This window comes from Balaenoptera acutorostrata, chromosome 17 (genome assembly GCF_949987535.1).
Source record: "Balaenoptera acutorostrata chromosome 17, mBalAcu1.1, whole genome shotgun sequence".
NCBI classification, from domain to species: Eukaryota; Metazoa; Chordata; class Mammalia; order Artiodactyla; family Balaenopteridae; genus Balaenoptera; species Balaenoptera acutorostrata.
In genome coordinates this window covers 10,736,484-10,758,651 of record NC_080080.1, presented here as the reverse complement: position 1 = coordinate 10,758,651, position 22,168 = coordinate 10,736,484, and the positions used below count along the sequence as shown (strand labels likewise).

At 41.9% G+C, this 22,168-nt stretch overlaps 1 protein-coding gene across 4 annotated transcripts in view; it reads right to left on the bottom strand.

Annotated features, from left to right (window-relative positions):
* ASAP1 (ArfGAP with SH3 domain, ankyrin repeat and PH domain 1) overlaps window positions 1-22,168 on the bottom strand; it is a 355,141-nt gene that overhangs the window by 73,451 nt on the left and 259,522 nt on the right. For all 4 annotated transcript variants that reach the window (XM_057531792.1, XM_057531791.1, XM_057531793.1 and 1 more), the window contains 4 exons: window positions 20,570-20,699; window positions 19,292-19,377; window positions 7,895-7,970; window positions 6,235-6,321 (listed from right to left, as the gene is read on the bottom strand). In XM_057531792.1, the coding sequence (XP_057387775.1) occupies window positions 6,235-6,321; window positions 7,895-7,970; window positions 19,292-19,377; window positions 20,570-20,699 (379 nt within the window). The remainder of the gene's footprint in view (window positions 1-6,234; window positions 6,322-7,894; window positions 7,971-19,291; window positions 19,378-20,569; window positions 20,700-22,168) is intronic.

Sequence of the window (22,168 nt, the reverse complement as noted above, 5' to 3'; positions counted from 1 at the left end):
GGTCTATGACTCAAACCAGTTTACACTGGCAGCAGAGGTGAGCACAGGAAGGGGTGGAGGAACCGAAGTGGGCCACAAGACAAGCTCATGCATCCCGAGAGATCTTCTTTCAGGTACCCCTCCTCTGCCTCCCATGTTCTGCTTAAATACCCCCAAAGAAAAGTACACCTCCTCTGCGAGGAACTAAGAATTGCTATAAAATTCTTGTTTTGTAACTTACTAGTGCTCTGCAAAAATATACCTGTAACCATGCTTTTAATTTAAAAAGATGACTCTAAGGCAGGGAAAAGTGTATGGCGTGGTGACAGGGTGACAAGGGCTGACAGAACAACACAGACGCAAACAAGCTTGATTTAACATCCACGGATGCTCCCCTCGTTTCTAAAGACTGTATGACCGGACGCAGCCATTACACTGTGGAAATGCAAGAAATGAACTAACAATGCCGAACTGCAGAACGAGAACACGGGGCTTTAGACACAGAGGTATGACAATACATTCTCACAAAAAGCATTGACTTACTCTCCTAGACTTCGATCAGGAAGGGCAAAAGCAAGAGAAAAAAAGGCAGAACAGTTGAAAATACAGTTAATTTCATTGACAGTCTTATTGTCTATAATTTAAGCACTTTTTGTAACACACAGAGAAAACATCATTGTAAAGATAATCAATATCAGATTTCTCTCTCTCACACACACACCCTTTAGAGTCATGATAAACTTTGGGTGATGGGACAATAAAATATCTTTATCAAGTTTCATTTCAGGTCATTTGAGGACAGAAAAAAGAGCTGAATGGAAGAGCATGAGGTACACATTTCACCAAGATTGAAGGGTTGACAAACCTCAGTGTGTGTGTGTAAAGGGAATCAACACCTCAGTGAAACCCACTTCATTACTTAGAAAATATAAAAAGAGCATCAAATTGTAAGAAGATCCTTTGTTTTCCAAGTGAAGAGAATTTCATAAAAATATCCAGTTCGTAAGCTGCAACTCGATGGTGAAGAGACAGAAAGCTGAAGCAGCCATTATTTACTGACGGCTTGTGCACGGCCTGCCTTCCAGGCCAGGATGGCCTCTTTCTGGCATTCAGGATCCTCTGGACCAAATAGCGTGTCCTCGGTGAATGCATATTAATGTTAATAATAGCTGCAGGAAAATCTGCAGGACAGCGCACCTCTGTAGGGCTATTCTACACGTGATGAGCTCACTGTTCAAAAGCACGCCCCGAACACTCCCTAAAAACCAGGCGTGGTGAACATGCTGATGACACTGGGACGCAGCCCATCTCAGAGATGGACGCTCCCCCTCGGAACCCACACCGTCCTGCTCTCTCGTGTAGATGCGGCTGAGAGCTGAGCGTACGCTGTACCAGGCAAGCTGACTCCGACGAAAGAGGTTACAAACTCGATTCATTTTTCTTAATCTGAGTAATTTCTTTGTCTTTAACTGGCCAGATTCCCTCCAGCTGAAACATCTCATTGGACAAGTTTAATCACCTGGGGAGAAGTGGGGCGTAGGAATCTTGAAAAATTCCCCTCCGTGTTTACTTTTAACCAGGGTCCACAGCCTTGAACTCAGAGTAATTTGGCCCACTCTGCCCTCCCTGACAGGTTCTTTCTGGATGGAACTGTGACCGAGGACCTGTACCACACACCAAGTAGGCAGGGACAGCCTGCTTCTACCAGTGCCTCTAGTGACAGCCCCCAATACAATAGTGACACATGGGGTTTTTTCAAGGAGGCAGCAATGTGGCCATAATACTAATTAAGAACAATCAGGATAGAAAACTAGATCAGGTGGTAGAGGCCTGAGCCATGGGACAAAATAAGAGGCCAGGATAAATGAAATCCACAGAGCTCCTGCTTTAACCCAATGAAATCACATGAAAATCACTTAACTATCAACCTGGAGTTGGGAATCTTTGCCATAGCTATAACTCTCCAGATCATTAAAGGCAAAATCTAAAATCTCCTTGATATCAATTCTCATTAAGATAACTCTCTTCCCTGGAATGCTTTTCTTTGAACTAAACTTCCCTTTATCTGCCCACATAATTCCTAGTCTGTCTGAACGCTTTACAACTATGCATCTCTCACCGTAACTGGTTTGATAACTTTTAAAATAAAAGCCTAAGTTTTGGGGTTTTTTTTTTTAGTTTTTTTAAAAATTAATTTTTACTGGAATATAGTCAATTTACAATGTTGAAAGCCTAAGTTAAAAAAATAAAAGTACTTACCTTTTTTAAAAAGTAAGAACATTCCCCTTTAGTGTTGAATTTGGAACAGACTGCCTTTAGAGCAGTTTTTTAAATTGTAACCAGGAAAAAGAAAAAAACAACTTAAAAAAGTAAGGATTCAGATGCTGACAGCTTATGAAAACTATTATATTCTGTAAACTTACTACTAAGACATTCCTTACATGTATTTATTACTAGCCTAAATTAACTTTCAATTCTGAATAACAAACACAGATTGAGTAGACCTTGCTTTATATCAGACAAATGTGGTTTTAAAGGTGAATAAAGTGGCTGAAGCCTAGGCTCTGACCTCAGAAGCCTATTCCACTAAACCAAGCAGGAAGGAAGCAGGGATTCAGAGGTAGCACCAACAATCCTAAATTAACTACTAATGAGTTTTATGGCCTAAGAAAGTCACACAAATGATTATCTCTGTCCTTGGAGAAATGATGGCTTAGCAGGGCCCTCCAGATAAATGAAAAGAGGATTCTCTTTTTTGAGAAAATAAACCTTGGAGAATTGTTAACACTTAATAAGTAAACAAAATAAAACACAACTGAAGGAATGAAATAGGTTCTGAATCCTTTGACAGCACAATAGAAATCAACGTGTACTGAGGAAAGAGAAATGCAAACGTGAAACTCATTCAGGTAAACAATTTAAAACTCAAATAGTGAACTTAAAACCTTGGCAAAAATCTATGATGTGAGCCAAGAGATGTAAACTAGAATGAAACTGCAGTATTACTTTTTAGTTCCATTTCTCATTCTCTATTAGCAGTAAAAATTACTTTACTTTCTTATTAGAAAACCTTATTAACATATAAAATGCATTACTAAGGAGTAAAACCTCAAATCTTTTCAAACTGCAAGCAATTAACACCCTCATTGACTTAATGGGTTATAAATGTTTCTGGCATCCAATTTAAAACTAAACCTCTATTTATAGAAGCTTCAAATTTCTAGGGTAAGGTATGAATGGAGTGGGCAAAAAATTCCTTCTGTTTCATCTTACTAAATATTTATTGAGTAGTTCTGGGGTGCCAGGCAATGTACTGGATACTGTGAAAGGAGAGATGAGTAAAAACACAGATAGTTTGCAAACTATGATAGTTTGCAAACTATGATGAGCTACTGAGACTCAAATAAAAAGATGAACTTTTTGGAATGATTTATGGAGGGCACCATTAAAAATAAAATATTTCCAACCCTAACAATAGTTTCTACCAAAAATCCAAAGATCCTACTTAGAGCTCATATTCTTTTTTTTTAAATTTACTACTTTTGTTTAATATAATTTAATTGTGCTTATATAATTTTTTTTTTACATCTTTACTGGAGTATAATTGCTTTACAATGTTGTGTTAGTTTCTGCTGTACCACAAAGTGAATCAGCTATACGTATACATATATCCCCATATCCCCTCTCTCTTGAGCCTCCCTCCCACCCTCCCTATCCCACCCCTCTCGGTGATTACAAAGCACTGAGCTGATCTCCCTGTGCTATGCACTCTGGCTTCCCACTAGCCATCTATTTTACGTTTGGTAGTGTACATATGTCAATGCCACTCTCTCACTTCGTCCCAGCTTCCCCTTCCCCTGCTGTGTCCTCAAGTCCATTCTCTACGTCTGCGTCTTTATTCCTGCCCTGCCACTAGGTTCATCAGTACCTTTCTTTTTTTTAAGATTCCATGTATGTGCATTTAGCACACGGTATTTGTTTTTCTTTCTGACTTACTTCACTCTCTATGACAGACTCTAGGTCCATCCACCTCACTACAAGTAATTTTACATTTGGTAGTGTATGTGTGTCAATAGAGCTCAAATTCTTGAAGCTTCCTTTAATGGAGTCAGGTTGAACCTGGTGGGGGTGAGGAGGCTGAATGATTTGATGGGTGATTTAAATTCCTCAGGTCCCTTTTTAGAGCACTTTACACTCTTCTCAAACAGTCATGCTATGGCAAGAACTCTCTGGTGGACAATCTCCTTCCATATTTAATAAGGCATTAAAAATCATTACCTTCTAAACATATTTTGTGATAAGAGATGATAAACAGAAGGAGAATGGGACAGGCATGCTGTGAAAGACCAATTTTACTTGTAAAATCCTCTGGACACGGTGCTAATGAAAACATCATTTATTAATTTGGGGTGAAATTACAATAAGTCATGTGCATTTCCTCACGTTCATAGGAGGCTTATATGCAACTGCGGCGTTTAGCTAGCGCGAGCAGAATACATCAGTCTCTATGCAAAGCAAAAAGGGACTGTAATAGTCTTTTTTTTTTCCCCCAAGAAAGCTTCCTCACACAGGAAGGAGGTAATCCCCTGTGACAAAACAAAGGTAGGAAGTGCTTAAGCACATATCTGCCAGTTCAAAACCTCGCAGTTTTCTCCCCAGGCAGGGATCTACCTCTTACCCCTCTATTTGGGTCTTTCTAAGTGCTCTTACACTGAGAAGTCATTCGAGGAGACAGCTTCTCCTAGGACCAGCAGTAAGCATCTTCTAAGAGGCCTCAAAGCACAGGTGCAGACACTGCTGAGACTAGGCGATGTGGGTACACAGCCCACACACCTCCCTGCCCGCTGATGCCTACCGCACACCTCCCTGCCCGCTGATGCCTACCGCACACCTCCCTGCCCACAGGTCAGCAGGCGCTCAGTGTCACAGGGCTACAGACCCCTCTCGCTGTACGAAGACCCAACGTGTATATAAAACTGGATCTGGGGAGGCAGGAGGGTAGAGGGCTATAGTCACTCAGTCAAGAGAACCCTCAAGATTGCTTTAACATTAGTGTTGCTGGAGCAGGGCTTCCCATGTTTGAGGGGGTTTGCTTTGTTTTTGTCTTGGGCTCATGAACCCCTTTTGGAAACTTTAGGGATTTACAGATAGTCAGTTTGCAATTGTGAGATAATATGATGAGGAACTGACATATGAAAAATGCTGTATTTTGTGTGATTATGATTAAATATTGCATTTAAATACTGCACTTAAATTGAATCCATAATAAATTCGTAACATAAACAGGCAAATGTTTACCTTCTCCCATGCAACACATGGTGCTCACTATTTAATGTACCCTTCGTGTGAAGTCCATTCCCTTTAGTGTGCGTCCAAGGTTCTCCACAGTCCAGTCTGGGTTTTCACCTCAGAAGCGGCATCTCTCACTCCTCCACCCGCCCTACCCCAAGCTGTTGTGGCCTGCTGAATGTGCCGGCCAGCTTCTCACTCCTGAGATTCTTTGTTTCCTCTCTTTCCCGGCACACCTCCTCCCAATCTCTGTCTTACAGCATCAATACCGCTTTAGGTCCGGCCACTTGTTCACATGGCTGACTCTCTCTATTACCTACTAGACAATGAGATCCTTGACGGAAGGGACTCAAGCTTAATGCCTAGAACAGTTGCCAGCACACAGTAAGTATTCATTAGATGTTTGACCAAACAAATGAACAGATGAGATTAATAATTAAGCATTTGTATTGCATTCATCTAACACCTACTATGCACTGTATACTCCATTTCAGCATCCAAAGACTATCTCAACCTTAATTTTCCTAACTGTGGGGCAAAACCTCTATAGGAACCTGTATCAAAATATTTCTCTGGCAAAATGAGACAGCCCCTTTTGGCTGTCTGGAAAAACAGGGATGATCTAAGAGGAATGGAGGTATGTACATCAACACCTGGGAGAATGCTCTTCTGAAGCACACACCTTAAAGGCAGGATGGAAAACCTGGTCATGGAGTTGGCGGTTGAGGGTTATCTTTTTTTCTAAGGAGGGAACAGGAGCCCAAAGACCGTTCCTACTATGTTTCGTAAGATAGGTACGCACTGTGTCTTACGTCTCATCTGCCCCCGCCTGCCCACCCGCGCCCCACCCCCGCCCCCGGCAGGAAGTTCTCACTATGCTTGTTCTGCAGATCAGGAAACACAAAGGCTATCACAAGCGGCCCTGCTTACACGGTTAGCCCTGCTGGAAACACACAGATCACCTACTTCTTTCTGATCAAGTTGAAGGGAGGATTTTATTAAGTCTCGGAGTGCAGTCAGCTGTTTCTTTTCTTCATCCTGGGTCTGTTTTATCTATGAGAGAAAAACAGTTCTTCTATCACTTATCTCTTATACATTTATGAGCAGAGTTTAATTCATCCAAATGTATACTACTCATCAAACAATTCAATTATACAGTCGATTTCCTTATTAAAGTCCTTCACACGGTCTCATTTGTGATATGAGAGGCACAATTTTCTCATCTTCTTAAAGTACCAGTGAGTTTTAAAATTAGTGAATAATGCAACATGCTTTCTTATTAAATAATATATCTAGGCTAGACAATTAGCTCTGAAGGACTATTTTAAACAAAGGTTAAGAAATAACATTGAGTTATTTGTTTCTGGTATTTCAAAGGGTGGCAGTGGGAAATATCAATATCACGATGTGACTGAATGGCCAGAAGACAATCCTAAGAATGACCAGAATCCCAAGAGCTAATGCATACATGAAAGTTTACAAAGTTTACATGAAGCGAAGGGATTGGTGCTGCTTTTCTTTTTTTTTTTTTTTTTTAATTTTTATTTTTTATAGCTACTTTATTTATTTATTTATTATTTATTTTTGGCTGTGTTGGTTCTTCGGTTCGTGCTAGGGCTTTCTCTAGTTGCGGCAAGCGGGGGCCACTCTTCATCGCGGTGCGGGGACCGCTCTTCATCGCGGTGCGCGGGCCTCTCACTATCGCGGCCCCTCCCGTTGCGGGGCACAGGCTCCAGACGCGCAGGCTCAGTAGTTGTGGCTCACGGGCCCAGCTGCTCCGTGGCATGTGGGATCTTCCCAGACCAGGGCTCGAACCCGTGTCCCCTGCATTAGCAGGCAGATTCTCAACCACTGCGCCACCAGGGAAGCCCAAGTGCTGCTTTTCTTAATCACTTGGAACTTAACTGCAACCTGAACCATGTTAACTTTTCAAAGAAAAATCAGAAAAGCTCTATTAGAATATAAGGTATCATGTGTAACTGTAAAACCTTATTTGAACACATGTATCAACAGTTACACTCCTAAAATATATACTTTTAATATTATTCACTGCCAAGCGGTTCATGAAGAACAAACTTGAGATTTCTACATATGCAATTAGTTTTTGTCTCAAAAAAGTTTTCCTCTTCATTTTCCTATTCTAAAAGCAAAACCTAGATAGTAGGGGAAAAAAGGAGAGGAAATATAAAACAAACAAGCAAGCAAAAAAAAAAAATCATAAATTCATAAACCTGCTTACTCAGAGACAGTCACTTAATTTTTTTCCTTCCAGAATAAAAATTTCCTTCTGCAACTGCTGACCAAAGGGCACTCATATGTGATGCTATTGAACCCAGCACGGAGAGCCATTCAGAACCAATGGCTATCCATCTACTCCCTGCCCTGCTCCACCTATGTCCCAGAAACTACTCTGGAATATCTGACAAGTGATGATGTCTCTGAGTTAAACCAGAAAAACAAAACAAAACAAACCACAAAAAAACATTTACTGGCCCTACATTTATTCTGACACATCACTTCACCTTGTCTTCTTTTTTCTTTAATGCTCTTCTAATACAGATTTCAGATTTACTGATATTTATCTATAAAAGCAAGTTAAAGTGCAGGTATATTGTGAAGAACTTACATTATATAAATCAGCAGCCAGTTTTTCAATGTACTGTTTCAATTTATCAGCTGTCTTCAAGCCATCTTGAAAGAAACTACAATGGAAAACATCAGAGATTTATCAGCAGTGTGAAAAGAGAAATGAACCATAATTACCTGAAAAATCTGAAAATTTTCATAGATACGTATTTACTCTCTACCCAGGTATCTATACGAAACACTTATAAAACTAATTTCAGTATTTTATAGAGAGGTACCAATAAACAAACTACAGGCACAATTTGACATGTGCTAGCAGGTGTCACATGGACACTGCAGATAACAGCTGCATCCCCAACCCACTGAGTCATACACAGAACAATTCTTCCTGGTTGTGCCGTATGTGAATTTGAAAGAGACAGAGAGACACGTTTGCCAGTGGAATATCATGAAGTCCGACTGGACACTAAGGAGAGAAATAAAGGCCGGAGGACAGTCAGCAAGGGTTCTTCCAGTTTCCAAAAGATCCCTGGGTCGCTACACACTTGAAACACAGGATGCTGAATCAGTGGTACGGATGACGGATTCGGAAAGCGCTCTCCTACCACACACGTTAAGAAGGGGGTCTCATCTCACCCTGAACTGGCAACAAGCACTGACATCTGCTGAGCGACCATCACCTGATGCCTGATTTCACCTACACCCTCACAGCAACCCGAATGAGCGGGTAAGCACCTCAAGTCTCTCCTCCATCCCGAAGGAGGAGCTGATGCCCAGAGCGAGGGTGGAACCTGCCCAAGCTGCTTACGCAACCAGTAAGTGGCAGAACTGGGGTCAGGTCCAGGTGCCGACACCTCGGCTCTCACTACCAAGCGACGCGATTTCCTGTCTGAGCGCTTCCACTCAGAAGCCCCGTTTGTGTCCGTGTTCAGAATGCCCTCCACCCTGCTGGAAGCTTCTTTAATCTCCGCGGCAGATTATTTCTTAATGCACGCTACCTGCGCTGCTCTCTCCCCAGGAAAGGAGGAGGTCCTTGAGGACGAGGACGGTCTCTCATCCCCACATCATAACGGGCCCAGCACAGAGCAGCAGATGCTCGCTTAGAGGTAAGAATGAAGCACGACTAAGAGTTCTGAGGGGACGTTGTGGGATCCATGTATATCTTTCCAGCTTAATATGTACACTCAATGGTAACAATACATCCTGGTCAGAACTGGCCTTCAAAGTGATTAGTGAAATTCTACAAGTTCCAAAGTTTTTTTTATTTTTATTTAATTTTTAAATTTACTTATTTTTGGCTGTGCTGCGTCTTTGTTGCTGCACGTGGGCTTTCTCTAGTTGTGGCGAACGGGGGCTACTCTTCGTTGCGGTGCGCAGGCTTCTCATTGCGGTGGCTTCTCTTGTTGCGGAGCACGGGCTCTAGGCACATGGGCTTCAGTAATTGTGGCTCGCGGGCTCTAGAGCGCAGGCTCAGTAGTTGTGGCGCACGGGCTTAGTCGCTCTGCGCATGTGGGATCTTCCCGGACCAGGGAACGAACCCGTGTCCCCTGCATTGGCAGGCGGACTCTCATCCACTGCGCCACCTGGGAAGCCCCCCAAAGTTTTTTAAGGTTCACATCTTTAGCAGAGAACCCTCACTGAAATAAGGGTTTCATGTAATCGAGCTACATGTAGATTCTCATCTACTAACATTCAGGTTTTCATGACTGCCTTTAGGGATGAAAGTTGAACTTCTTGGTACAGAACTGAATAACTTCTATGTTCTGGACCCTGAATATCTTTCTGGTTTTTATCTCCTACCATTTTCCCCTTAAAAACTCTGGCCTCCCGCCATGCTCCATTATTTCCAGTTGCTCCCCCAGCCTTCGCATATGCTGTTCCCTTTGCCTGAAATGCCCTTCCCCACTATTACATGCCTACCAAACTCTCTCATTCTATCCTGGCTCAGCTCAGCTGCTACGTCCCCAGGCGGCTTTCCCCAGCCTTTCCAGTCAAGGGGATGGCATCTTTGAGCACTTGCTTGTGCCCAGGCCTAAGTGGCAACCCTAGAGCAGCTGACAATGTTCTGCACAAAGCAGATCATCCAAAAGCATTAACCTGAACTAGCATCTTCTACATCCAGGAAGGAGTGTCTGCCAAGGACACAGAAGCATGGCTAAAACGTTAACCACAGCAAAACTAATTTTAATCTCTGATACTGCACTTAATTTCTGGAGAAAGGGCTTGAAAGTAGAACACTTGATGGTGATGTCAGGACTTCTTACAACAGGAAAAACAAGGGCGCTGGGATGAGATGATGATGGCCTAGGCTGTGCTCTGGGACTTACCAGCTACGGGACGCTGGCAAGTCACTAAACTTCTGCCCATGTTACTGGTATTAAATGGGATGAATAATACAGATAAGACACACAAAATGACTCAGCAAGGTGCTGGGCAGTTAGGATGTGCTCAGTAAATGCTGCTTTTCTTCCCTGGAGCCGCAGAGGTTTACCATGGAAGGAGTTCCTTCTTTCTCAGAGGGATACAGATTCTTCGAAGGTATTTTTATAAAGGTGTTTCATTTTCACTTTCAACATGAAGGGAATTTAATCATCACGTTAAAAAAAAAAGGTGAGTTTAAACGAGAATGCTCTAGATCTGTGTTTTCCAATACAGTGCTTGCCACTAGCCACATGCAGCTAATTTAGTTAAAATTAAGTAAATTTAAAACTCAGTTCATGAAGTCTCACCAGCCACATTTCACGTGCTCAGTAGCCAAGTGTGGCTGGTGGGTACCATGTGACACAACAAAGAATATCAACATTTCCATCATTTCAGGAAGTCCTATTGGACAGTGCTGCTCGACATCAAGAATAAGCAAACAGATCTGAACAGCATGCAAGGCATGTTACAAAACGTACATTTGAGGGCTTCCCTGGTGGCGCAGTGGTTGAGAATCCGCCTGCCAATGCAGGGGACACGGGTTCGAGCCCTGGTCTGGGAAGATCCCACATGCCACAGAGCAACTGGGCCCGTGGGCCACAATTACTGAGCCTGCGGGTCTGGAGCCTGTGCTCCGCAACAAGAGAGGCCGTGACAGTGAGAGGCCCGCGCACCGGGATGAAGAGTGGCCCCCGCTCGCCACAACTAGAGAAAGCCCTCGCACAGAAACAAAGACCCAACACAGCCAAAAATAAATAATAAAATAAATAAATAAATAAATAATTTAAAACGTACATTTGATGGAGAAAGAGGGCACTCTTTTAGTTTGAGATGGTGTTGATAAAAATGCGAAGTTCTCTACCAGCAGTGCAAGCAAACTGGAAGGGGGGCAAATTCCTAACAATTAAAAGGCTGAAGAAAGACCCAAAAAGTCGATTTGCCTATAGTTAAATTCTTCCAAACATCACAAGAAAACTCAGTGTAATGAGGAATTATTTTAATCTATGGTATGATCCATTTTTGTAAACAAAACAAATCATATATGTAAATCCAGTAATCTTCTGAGTGAGATTATGGTTTTTTCTCCCCCCATCTTTTTCATTAACTCCATTTTCTAAATATTTTCTAAAAAAAGATCATATGTTGCTCAGGCAGGACAAAATTTAAAAATCAACACTTAGCCTGGGAGGACAAGGCTGAGTGGAGCCCCTCTTAGATGGTTATTTTAGGGCCAACGTCTAGCGTTGGGTGGGAAGCAGGAGCAGGGCTGGGGGACTGCAGGGCAACAACATACCCACCAGTCCTTAGTGACACCACAAAGGCCAACAGGCTGCCAACCGCACCGTCCCTCTGGGGAGCCCCTGGCCCCCACCCATGCTTGATTCTTCCACTACCGGCCGGCCGGGACTCAAAGCCACAACCTTCCACTGAGGGCGCCCGCTTCTCTGTTCCCTTCCTCCCTCTCTTTGAGCTGGTTCTGGTTCAGTGGAAGTGCGTGGGCTTAGGAGTCAAAAGCATACCGTATTTTGGCTCTAAACCTGACTGTCTGTATAACCTCGGGCAGGTCGTTGACCTTGTCTGACCACAGGCATGCTTATCTCCAAATGTGGACATTTTCTAGCTTCCAGGGGCATCAGATGAGCTACCACAAATAAAAGTGTTCTGTTCATTGAAAAGGGAAGCACAGGTGTCAGCTCTGATGACTTATGACTCAACCTGAACGTGGATGCTTTGCCAACGGAAGGGGAAATTACCTCATGACATCCCACTTGTCCCTTGGCCAATTTCTCCGTAAATTACTGAAATAATTTGGAAAGCAGGCGATGATGCAGTAATAATAATGACAGCTAGCATGTAATTGAGTATTTACTCTGTGCCAGTCACTCAACATGATGCCTACCTAATTAATCCATGGAATACCCCTTTTTTAAAGGTCTCATGATAATCTAACAAAAAGAGATAATTATTATTATTAACCTGTAAGACAGATAAGGAAAACAGGCCCAAAGAGGTCAAGTGGGTTGTCTAGGGTCATCTAGTCACTGAGTGCAGAGCTGGGATTTGAGTATAAGTTTTCCGATCTCTGGAGCAAAGGTAATTAAAAAACAAGACTGATCTGGGTCCAAATCCTGGCTCTCCCACTGAATAAATGCATAATCTCTGGAGCCCTGCACCGCAGTGTCCTTATGCAGGAAATGGAGAGAATCGCATGGACCTTGGAGAGTTCTTGTGAGCACTGGATGTTTTTAAAATGTCAGGCACAGAGAAGCAGCTCAATACATGCCGGCCACTGGCCAGCGAAATGGGCTTCATCGTTTCTCTCACCTTAGGGACACAGCAGGACTGGTTCACTTTTTAAAGAAGCAGCTTGAAAGAAATATGACCATATTTTAATGACATTGGGTGCCAGAAAAAGATAAGCTGCCAACGGATGGGCGGAGTGACCCTCACATTTACACTGATGAGCTGGAACACACCTCCCAGCTGCAGAAAGCAAGCTCAGGAGTGTCTGACACTGTCACCCACCATCCGGCAGGACACATCCTCCTTAGAACAAACAAGAACCTTCTCCATCCTGAGAGAGTTGCTACGTCCTTCACTTCCTTCTTAAGTCACTCTAAGCAATGACGGGGAAGGAAAACACTACATTCATCCTGCTATTAATTTAAAAGAAAGAGAGATCAGAAAGTCTCCCTGATACCCCTTTATCACATGTTCTGCTTGGCTTAGGAAGAGGTATTACTTGGCCAAAAGCTGAAAGATTCAAAGAGCATTATATTATTTTCAAAAGAGGTTAGGGGGCTTCCCGGTGGCGCAGTGGTTAAGAATCCGCCTGCCAACGCACGGGACACGAGTTCGAGCCCTGGTCCAGAAAGATCCCACATGCCACAGAGCAACTAAGCCCATGCGCCACAACTACTGAGCCTGCGCTCTAGAGCCCGTGAGCCACAACTACTGAGCCCATGAGCCGCAACTACTGAAGCCCGCGTGCCTAGAGCCGGTGCTCCACAAGAGAAGCCACCGCAATGAGAAGGCCGCACACCGCAACAAAGTGTAGCCCCCACTCGCCGCAACTAGAGAAAGCCCGTGCGCAGCAACGAAGACACAACACAGCCAAAAATAAATAAATAAATAAATAAATAAATAAATAAAATTAAAAAAAAAAAAAAAAAGAAGTTAGGATGCCCTGGAACAGCAGAGAGTATGGTTTCATAAAACAAATCAAACTATAAAGCAAAATTTTAAAAAAGTAACCTCTTAACAATTCAACCATCAACCCCTTATGAAAACCTGATTTCCACGCTTCAGGCTTGGACTAAGTCAGGCACTGACTTCCAGCTGTCTAGGTAACAGAGACATTTTCTCCCAGATCCATTCTGTGTATGTCCTGTGGTATTTAAGAAACTTGAACACACAAGGGTAGTGTAAATACTAATTAAGAATCTAAGAATCTTTGTTTTGTTCTGTTGTTTTTTTCATTTAAAAAAAAAAAGACAAAATTCATGTAACATAAAATTCACCATTTTAAAGTGTACAGTTCAGTAGTTTTTAGTCTATGCACTGTGTTGTGCAACCACTATCTAATTCCAGGACATTTCCACCAGACCAAAAAGATATATTGTGCCCGTTAGCAGTGACTCCTAATTTCACTCTTCTTCTATCTGCCAGCAAACAACAATCTGCCTTCAGTCTCAAAGGACTTGCCTCTTCTGGACATTCACTTAAATGAAATCATACCACATGTAATCTTCTGCTCTGGCTCCTTTCACTTAGAAAAACTTTTTTTAAAAAACTGAAGTATAGTTGATTTACAACATTGTGTGACTTTCACATGTACAGCAAAGTGATTCAGTTATACATATACATATAAAATCTTTTTCAGATTCTTTTCCATGATGGGTTATTACAAGACATTGAATATAGTTCCCTGTGTTATACGATAAATCCCTGTTGTTTAGAATAATGTTTTAAATGCTCATCCACATTGTAGTGTGTATCAATGATTCACTCCTTTTTTTTTTTTTTAATATCCTTATTGGAGTATAATTGCTTTACAATGTTGTGTTAGTTTCCGCTGTACAACAAAGTGAATCAGCTATATGTATACATATATCCCCATATCCCCTCCCTCTTGAGCCTCCCTCCCACCCTCCCTAACCCATCCCTCTAGGTCGTCACAAAGCATCGAGTTGATCTCCCTGTGCTATGCAGCCGCTTCCCGCTAGCTATCCATTTTACGTTTGGTAGTGTACATGTGTCCATGCCACTCTCTCACTTTGTCCCAGCTTACCCTTCCCCTGCTGTGTCCTCAAGTCCATTCTCTGCGTCTTTATTCCTGCCCTGCCACTAGGTTCATCAGTACCGTTTTTTTAGATTTCATGTATGCGCATTAGCACACGGTATTTATTTTTCTCTTTCTGACTTACTTCACTCTCTATGACAGACTCTAGGTCCATCCACCTCATTGTAAGTAACTCAGTTTTGTTCCTTTTTATGGCTGAGTAATATTCCACTGTATATATGTGCCACATCTTCTTTATCCCTTCATCTGTCGATAGACATTTAGGTTGCTTCCATGTCCCACCTATTGTAAATAGTGCTGCAATGAACATTGGGGTGTACGTATCATTTTCAAGTACAGTTTTCTCAGGGTATATGCCCAGTAGTGGGATTGCTGGGTCATATGGTAGTTCTATTTTTAGTTTTTTAGCAACCTCCATACTGTTCACCATAGTGGCTATATCAATTTACATTCCCACCAACAATGCAGGAGGGTTCCCTTTTCTCCACACCCTCTCCAGCATTTACTGTTTATAGATTTTTTGATGATGGCCATTCTGACCCGTGTGAGGTGATACTTCATTGTGGTTTTGATCTGCATTTCTCTAATGATTAGTGATGTTGAGCGTCTTTTCATGTGTTTGTTGGCAATCTGTATGTCTACTTTGGAGAAAAGTCTATTTAGGTCTTCCGCCCATTTTTGGATTGGGTTGTTTTTTGATATTGAGCTGCATGAACTGCTTGTATATTCTGGAGATTAAACCTTTGTCACTTGCTTCATTTGCAAATATTTTCTCCCATTCTGAGGGTTGTCTTTTCGTCTTGTTTGTGGTTTCCGCTTCATTCCCTTTTATGGCTACACAATATTTTGTTTCTCCATTCATCAGTTGATGGATATTTGGGTGTTTCCACATTTTGGCTATTGTAGATAATGCTGCTATAAGCATTCACAAACACATTTTTATTAAACACTTGTTTTCAATTATCTTGGGTATACACCTAGGAGTGGAACTGATAGGACACATAACTCTACATTTAAACTTTTTGAGGAACTGACAGACTGTTTTCCAAAGTAGACGCCCCCCCATTTACATTTCTACAGCAATGTACTGAGAGTTCCAATTTCTCCACTTTTCCATCAAGACTTATTTTCTGTTACGTTACTGTTCTGTTTTTTCATGCTAACAGCTTCATTGCATTGTTGGCTGTTTTTTCTTTTCTTCTCTTGGAACAGCTCCCTGGGTGTTCCAGTAACCCTGCAAGCCCCTCTTGGTGTCTCAGCTAAGAGCGCCTGTCTCAGTTCTGCCTGGAAACACAGCACGTACTGGCTGCCACTGCTGAGATCCCCTCGGATACAGCTGACTCTCCTGGGGCTCAGTGAGGCTGTCCTCCTACATCTGACGTGGACGTCCACCTCTGGAACATGCTGCCCTGTAGCCCATCTCAGGAGTAAGCACTCCCTGGCTCACTCCCTCGTGCCACTGGCCTCGCCACTCCGCCACTGCTGTTTTTAATTACGGTCTTCCTAGTGGGTGTGATGTGGCATTACCCTGTGGTTTTGATTTGCACTTCCCTAATGACTAATGATGCGGAGCGTTTAATCGTGGGCTTTCTGGCCATTTGTATATCTTTTGGGGAGAAATGGCTATTTGAATTCTTTGCCCGTTTTTAAATTGAGTTGTTTATCTCTTTGTTGTTGAGCTGTAAGAGTTCTTTACATATTCTGGACACTACATGCTTATCAGATAAATGATTTGCAAATATTTTCTCCCCTTCTGTGGGTTGTCTTCTCACTTGCTTAACAGTGTCCTTTCACTCACAGAAGATTTTACCTTCGAAGCCCATTTTCTTGTTTTCCTTGGTTTCTTGTGTTTTGTCTGTTTTGACACATATTTATTGAGCATCTTTTAAATGAATAACTGTGACTTTGGGCAGGTTACTGATCTTTTCTGAGATACAATTTCCTGGTTGCTCCTGATAAATGCTAGCTGTTATTATCTGTAAGATGAAGGATGGTAAAGTAATGTTTGCAAGTGCTCTCGAGTCTGCAGACCATAATGATACTCACACCAAGTGGTAAAAGGAGTGGGTGAGCAGTAGAATAATGTGTTTGTTCTGAAAGCAGCATGTTACTGACAATGTTCATGTTTGAAAGTGAGGAGTAACTGGTGTGGGTGAGCTGAAACGGGTGACAAAAACTCTTCTTTTCTGCGCCCTTTATTTTTCCGCTGTAGCAGCTGTATCCCCGCTGAGGTACTATGAGTACACGAGAGATTACTGGAGCAAATTCATTCTTGAGCTCCACCTGACTACTATGTATTGAAAATCATTTTGGGAACTGGAATAAGTTCTCAGAATATAAAATTTCTCTTTTAAAATCTAAGTAGAGGATGCTTTACAGGTCCACTACACATCTATAAAGAGTTTGGAGAGACTGACTGAAGTAGGAAAGAATAAGAGTAGTCCTTAAAAGAAAGGTACACTGGTTTCTCGCTGTGATGGCATCCTTGCGGCTCCACCTGGGGCAGCTGGGGTTGAATTACATTATAACCCAGTTCTCCTACTGGATGTCTTTGAGTCTCTCTCCCTGCAAGGAAGTTCTCAGCGTGTAGGGTTTCCTTCTGCTGATCTTTCTCTGCCCTAGGGTAGATGCTTCTACCAGATTCCAGTGCCCAAATGCCAGCCATCCTCCAAGTCCAATTCCAAGTGCCACAACCTCCTTTAAGGAGCCCTCTGTAGTCTCCGTGGCCAGAAGTCTCTCCTTCTCTTGATGCCCCGTGTTATCACTTTCCAGCCCCATTATGATTATTGATGGACCTGACTTACTTCCTGTACCAGACAGCTAACTCCCATGGGCAGAAGCCTTGTTTCATCTCTGAACCCCAGAACCTAGAAAAGTACCTGGCCTCTGTTAAGAGAGTAATAAATATTTGTGGAAAGGGAAAAAGCCAAGAATCAAGGGAGGATGCTCTTCTTTTCACCTTTACCAACAAAGGCTAATATATCTCTAGTTTACAAAACATCTCATTTTTTGGAAAACTCATGTTTGTGTAGGTTAAATCCTCCTCTATGACTTAGAGATTTTGAAATCAAAAGAGATTTCTAAAATCAGGTGAAATCAGACTTGCTGCTCAAGTGTTGTAGTAATTGAGAAGACAAAGAGATTCACTTATTTCTGTAAAAGTTTCAAAGAATGATCTGTTTCTAGGAAATCTGAAACTGATGAAAGATGAAAAATTCCACCCTAAACTAAAATCAGGGACCACCACCACACATTTCAAAGTTTCATAAGCATCCTGTTATACTACAAAGGCAAAGGTTAGTCCAGGTCTTCAGTATGAGGCTTCTACAGGCAAAATTATAAATGTGAAACTATTTCTACTTCACTATAATTACTTTTATACATATCTGAAAGTTTTATACAAGGCGGAATTTACTTTGGAAAGAGGAAAAAAGTAAAATCAAATTTATGTAAATAACAAGTTGATCATTAAAAGTTTGATCTTTCTGAAGAGAAACAATCCTGTGTAATAAAATATGTGAATGAATGATTTTTAGTGCCACTTAGAACCATCCCAGCAGCAAACAGGCACAATGCAGCAGGCACTGGCTGAGGCAGTCCCTATGCATTATCTCACTTAATTCTCACATCTTCACAAAACCCAAGGTGGGTCTACTATGAACCTTAACCCCACCTGACAGATGAGGATACTGAGATTTAGAGACGCACCTGACAAAGGTCACACGGTTACCCAGCTGCAGAGCCAGGATTTGAACTCGTCTATCTGCCTGACTCAAGCCTGGTGCTTTTCCCATCACATTCATGCTAGCCCCCTTGAATGTTTCCATTCACCATGAAGATCCTCCTAGATACAACATTTTCAAAAAGAATAAGAGAGATGACCAAAGGAAATTATAAATTTTAACTTTTTGGAGAGTAAGCATTTTACCTAGTCCTAATGACCTTTACAGTATTCTACTTATAAATAACTATGAGAGCTGTCTGGACCACTTTGGAAAGTCCTTGCACTCTATTCTCTGTAACTTCCACTGATTCAATACAGACTTGAATGGTAACCGGCACATTTTCAGACAAAAATTCTACAATAAAACCAATGAAAGCTAACCCAGTAAGTGAGCAAGAAGTAAAATAAGCAAATGTGGTACCACAGAATGTCAAACATAATAAAAAGGTAGCCCTGCAACATAAGCAAAAATGGTGCCGGTGTAGAACAATGGATGTCTCTCAAAATATACCAGCAACTCCACAGGAAACCAAGTATAAATACCAAGTATTGCTAATGTCCAAAGTATTTAATTTCACTTAATTTGGATGATGAAAAAAACAAAACAAAAACAATCCCAAGTAGGAATATGTGGTACAAATGACCAATAGGTAAAATGCCAAGTAAGCGGGGGAGGGAGTTCCTAGAAAGGCCTCTAGTGACAGTCAAGTGCATTTGTGACAACAGCTCCACAGGCTGTCAAGGCCAAAGTTAGCATTTGTAAGACAGCATTTAGAGGAGCCAAACAGTTACACTAATTTGAGTTAATGATTTATAGAAAATGCTGAAGATGGAAGACAGAACCATTTCTTATCATTTGGCCGTGGAAGGTCATTATACAACTACATACAGGGACCAAATGAAGACCAGAAAGGAAAGAATTAAGAAAACCAACGAAGTGAAGGGGACCTTACTTGGGCTAATAATCATGACTGCAATAGTCCACTTACTTGCACTGTGCGTGATAATACTTTATCAGGTTCTGCAGCAGATCCACACCCTTTTTGGTCTTGATTTCATTAACTTTAATGAGATACTGCGGAAATAAAACAGAATTGTGCGTTGATCAGATTACCGGTCGTGAATCAGTGTGAGTTACTGAGGCTCAGCTGCCGCCAGACAGCGTGAGCTTAATTTAGGGAATGCTGATTTGACACAGTCACAAGTGTACCAAGCAAACTGATCAGCGTGTTAGCATTTTATAGATGCTTAAGATTAGTTTACTAGACAAGCGGAAATCAAGCACAGCAAAACATTCTGGAATAATTGATTATCTCCCCCCGGTGTGCAGTGGATCTCAAACTCATAGTTCAGGTGGTCAAAACCTGAAAGACGGATTGAAAGACAAATGGCATTCTCTTTAAGGGATATGCTTGTAAGATACTGAAACTTCCAGGCCAAAGAGGTGAATTGGAAAGTACTTTTGCTACTAAAAAGTGAAAGAAAAAAAAAAATGCATTATTAGTTTATGCACTAAACACTACTGGCTCTGATTTTCACAACTGGCCAAGATTTTCTGTTGATATTGTTTATTTCTTGTTCACTTGTTTTACTGCGTGGAAGTGTTCACGAACAGACAAGTTCAAGGAGCCAAAGGCTAATAATGGCGGGGTGGGGGGGAGAAATAAAGAAAAAAAAATTAGGGAAGAAAAACTTGAAACTGAGAAAATTCTATCCCCTTTAATATCTTCTGAAAACTGCAACTCAGCATCAGAATGGGTTGGTCTCTAGGTCAAGGAATGCCAATGGGAACCCCGTTTGAGAACCACTGCTCTAAGTCTAAGGCAACATGCTTTTTGTTGCATTTTTTTTTTTCATGAGCTCAGACTTTAATCACTACTTCAAGTTTTCATTCAAACTTGGACACATGGTTAAAAAAAACAACAACATGCTGTACATCTGTACCAGTAAAACTTAATATTCACCAGTGTTACCCCCTCACCAAAATTGTTTTTCCACACTCACTCACAAGCAATAGTAAAGTTCTCACCAAAGAATCCTGTTTTGGCTTAAAGAGCCCCATAGGACCCAGGCTCAAAATATGAGACAACAGTGAAACGGCGGATCCCAAAAGGCTTGGAGAAAAGTGGAGATTAGAGTCCTTGAGAAAACAGTCCCCTCCTCTAATCATCAAACACAGCCTGCATTTAAGCATAAAGACTGCTGACTAGCAGGAAGGATGACAGTTAATCAAATTCTAGGCAAAGGGCTGAAAAGTCTGCTCTTACTTCGCACATTTGGAGCTGAAAGAGGCGCCTCTCCTTCTCCATTTCTTCCGCGATCTCAGCTCCGGTGATCTCCGTGCGGATCATCCCGTGCTGTTTGGCGTGCTCCCTTTTCTCCTTCTCAATTTTTGTACTGTGATGAAAGCACGTGCCATCATTAAAAACAAAAACATCACACTCATGTCTTTCCTTTAATGGGAGCCACTTGATTATTTCTTAATTACCAGAGTTAGGAGGCAGGAACTCTTAAACGGCTAGCATCGATCAAAAGTGAGAATCTAAGTTCAAAGAGAACCAACACATTGCATGGATCTTCACCAAGGAGACGTCCTACATTTTAACTCTGATCTCACTCATGAATGGATTCATATAAATTCTCTTATGTTTTTGGTTGGCATCAAGTAATTCTGACAGTTTACTTTTTCTAGAGTAAGGCACCTTACGATGACAAAGAATCGGAAGGTTGGAGGCCTGAGGCATATCTTGATTATCAATAGACTGAGACTTAAGAGTTAATTCAAGACAAAGTATATAACGGGTCTTTGTAGGCATGCATGTAAATTATCGTCAAAAGTCATTTCCAATATTTCTCTAAACTTAGGCTGTTTTCATACCCCAGTAACGTTTTAATCATTCAACCACCTGGCACTGGATTGTACAAAATAAGGATTTAGAAGAAATCCTAATCTATAATTTGGAACGCTGTGAAAATGTTCTTCAGTTGGGAGGCAACCAGGGAAATAAGAGGGAGGGACCACATTAAACCTATGGTACCCAAGGCTAATGCTTGGCTATGACAGATGATACTTTGGTATTAACACCAGGGATCACAGCCCTTTTTCTGAAAATCCATTTAATTTGAAAGCAGACTTCTAATTTCAGAAAGAGCCTATAATTTCTAGTTGTGAGAGCAAAGACTGATTTAGCCTTCAAGTCTTCTTTTAAATTGTGGGGTAGGATATCAAACCCCAAAGAAAGCCAATATCCTTGTCTACATACAAACACAGTGGAAAATCACGCCATCAACCCAACGGAAAACCTACAAACCTGGCTGGGATTCACTGTAACACCCTCGTGTCATACCTAAGCAACTCTTTTCATCACACCACCTTGGAGGTTAAATGGGTGTGAAGGCAGGGATTTTACCAGAAGGAGAATAAACCTCAGCTCTCTCTCCACTGGTGTGGGTGGGAAGAAAGCAGGAAGCTACAGACTCTTGAGAAGAAACATGACGGGCGGGCATAACTTAGTCCTGAATTTGTTTTTCTTCGGCTTGTGTTTTCACTCTGCTGTTATTGCTGCCTACGGAAATGCTTTTATTCTCTCATGTTTGTACTTATCCAAGTTTGTAGCTAAGACTTTTATTAAATGTTTTTAAATACACCTCTCCTCCCACCCCACTCCACAGCCTGGTTACAAATGCCTCAGAGCAATAATCACAAAGGGATGTGGTAGGACCGGTACTGCACGAGGATGAGCCAGGCCCACGACAAGACCTCACGTGCGGCCTCCCCCTCATCCACACGATAACCCCAGCATGCAGGCCTCTGACTGCAGTCACGCCACACGGCTCTGGCTCTGGGGTTACACAGACCGGAGGGG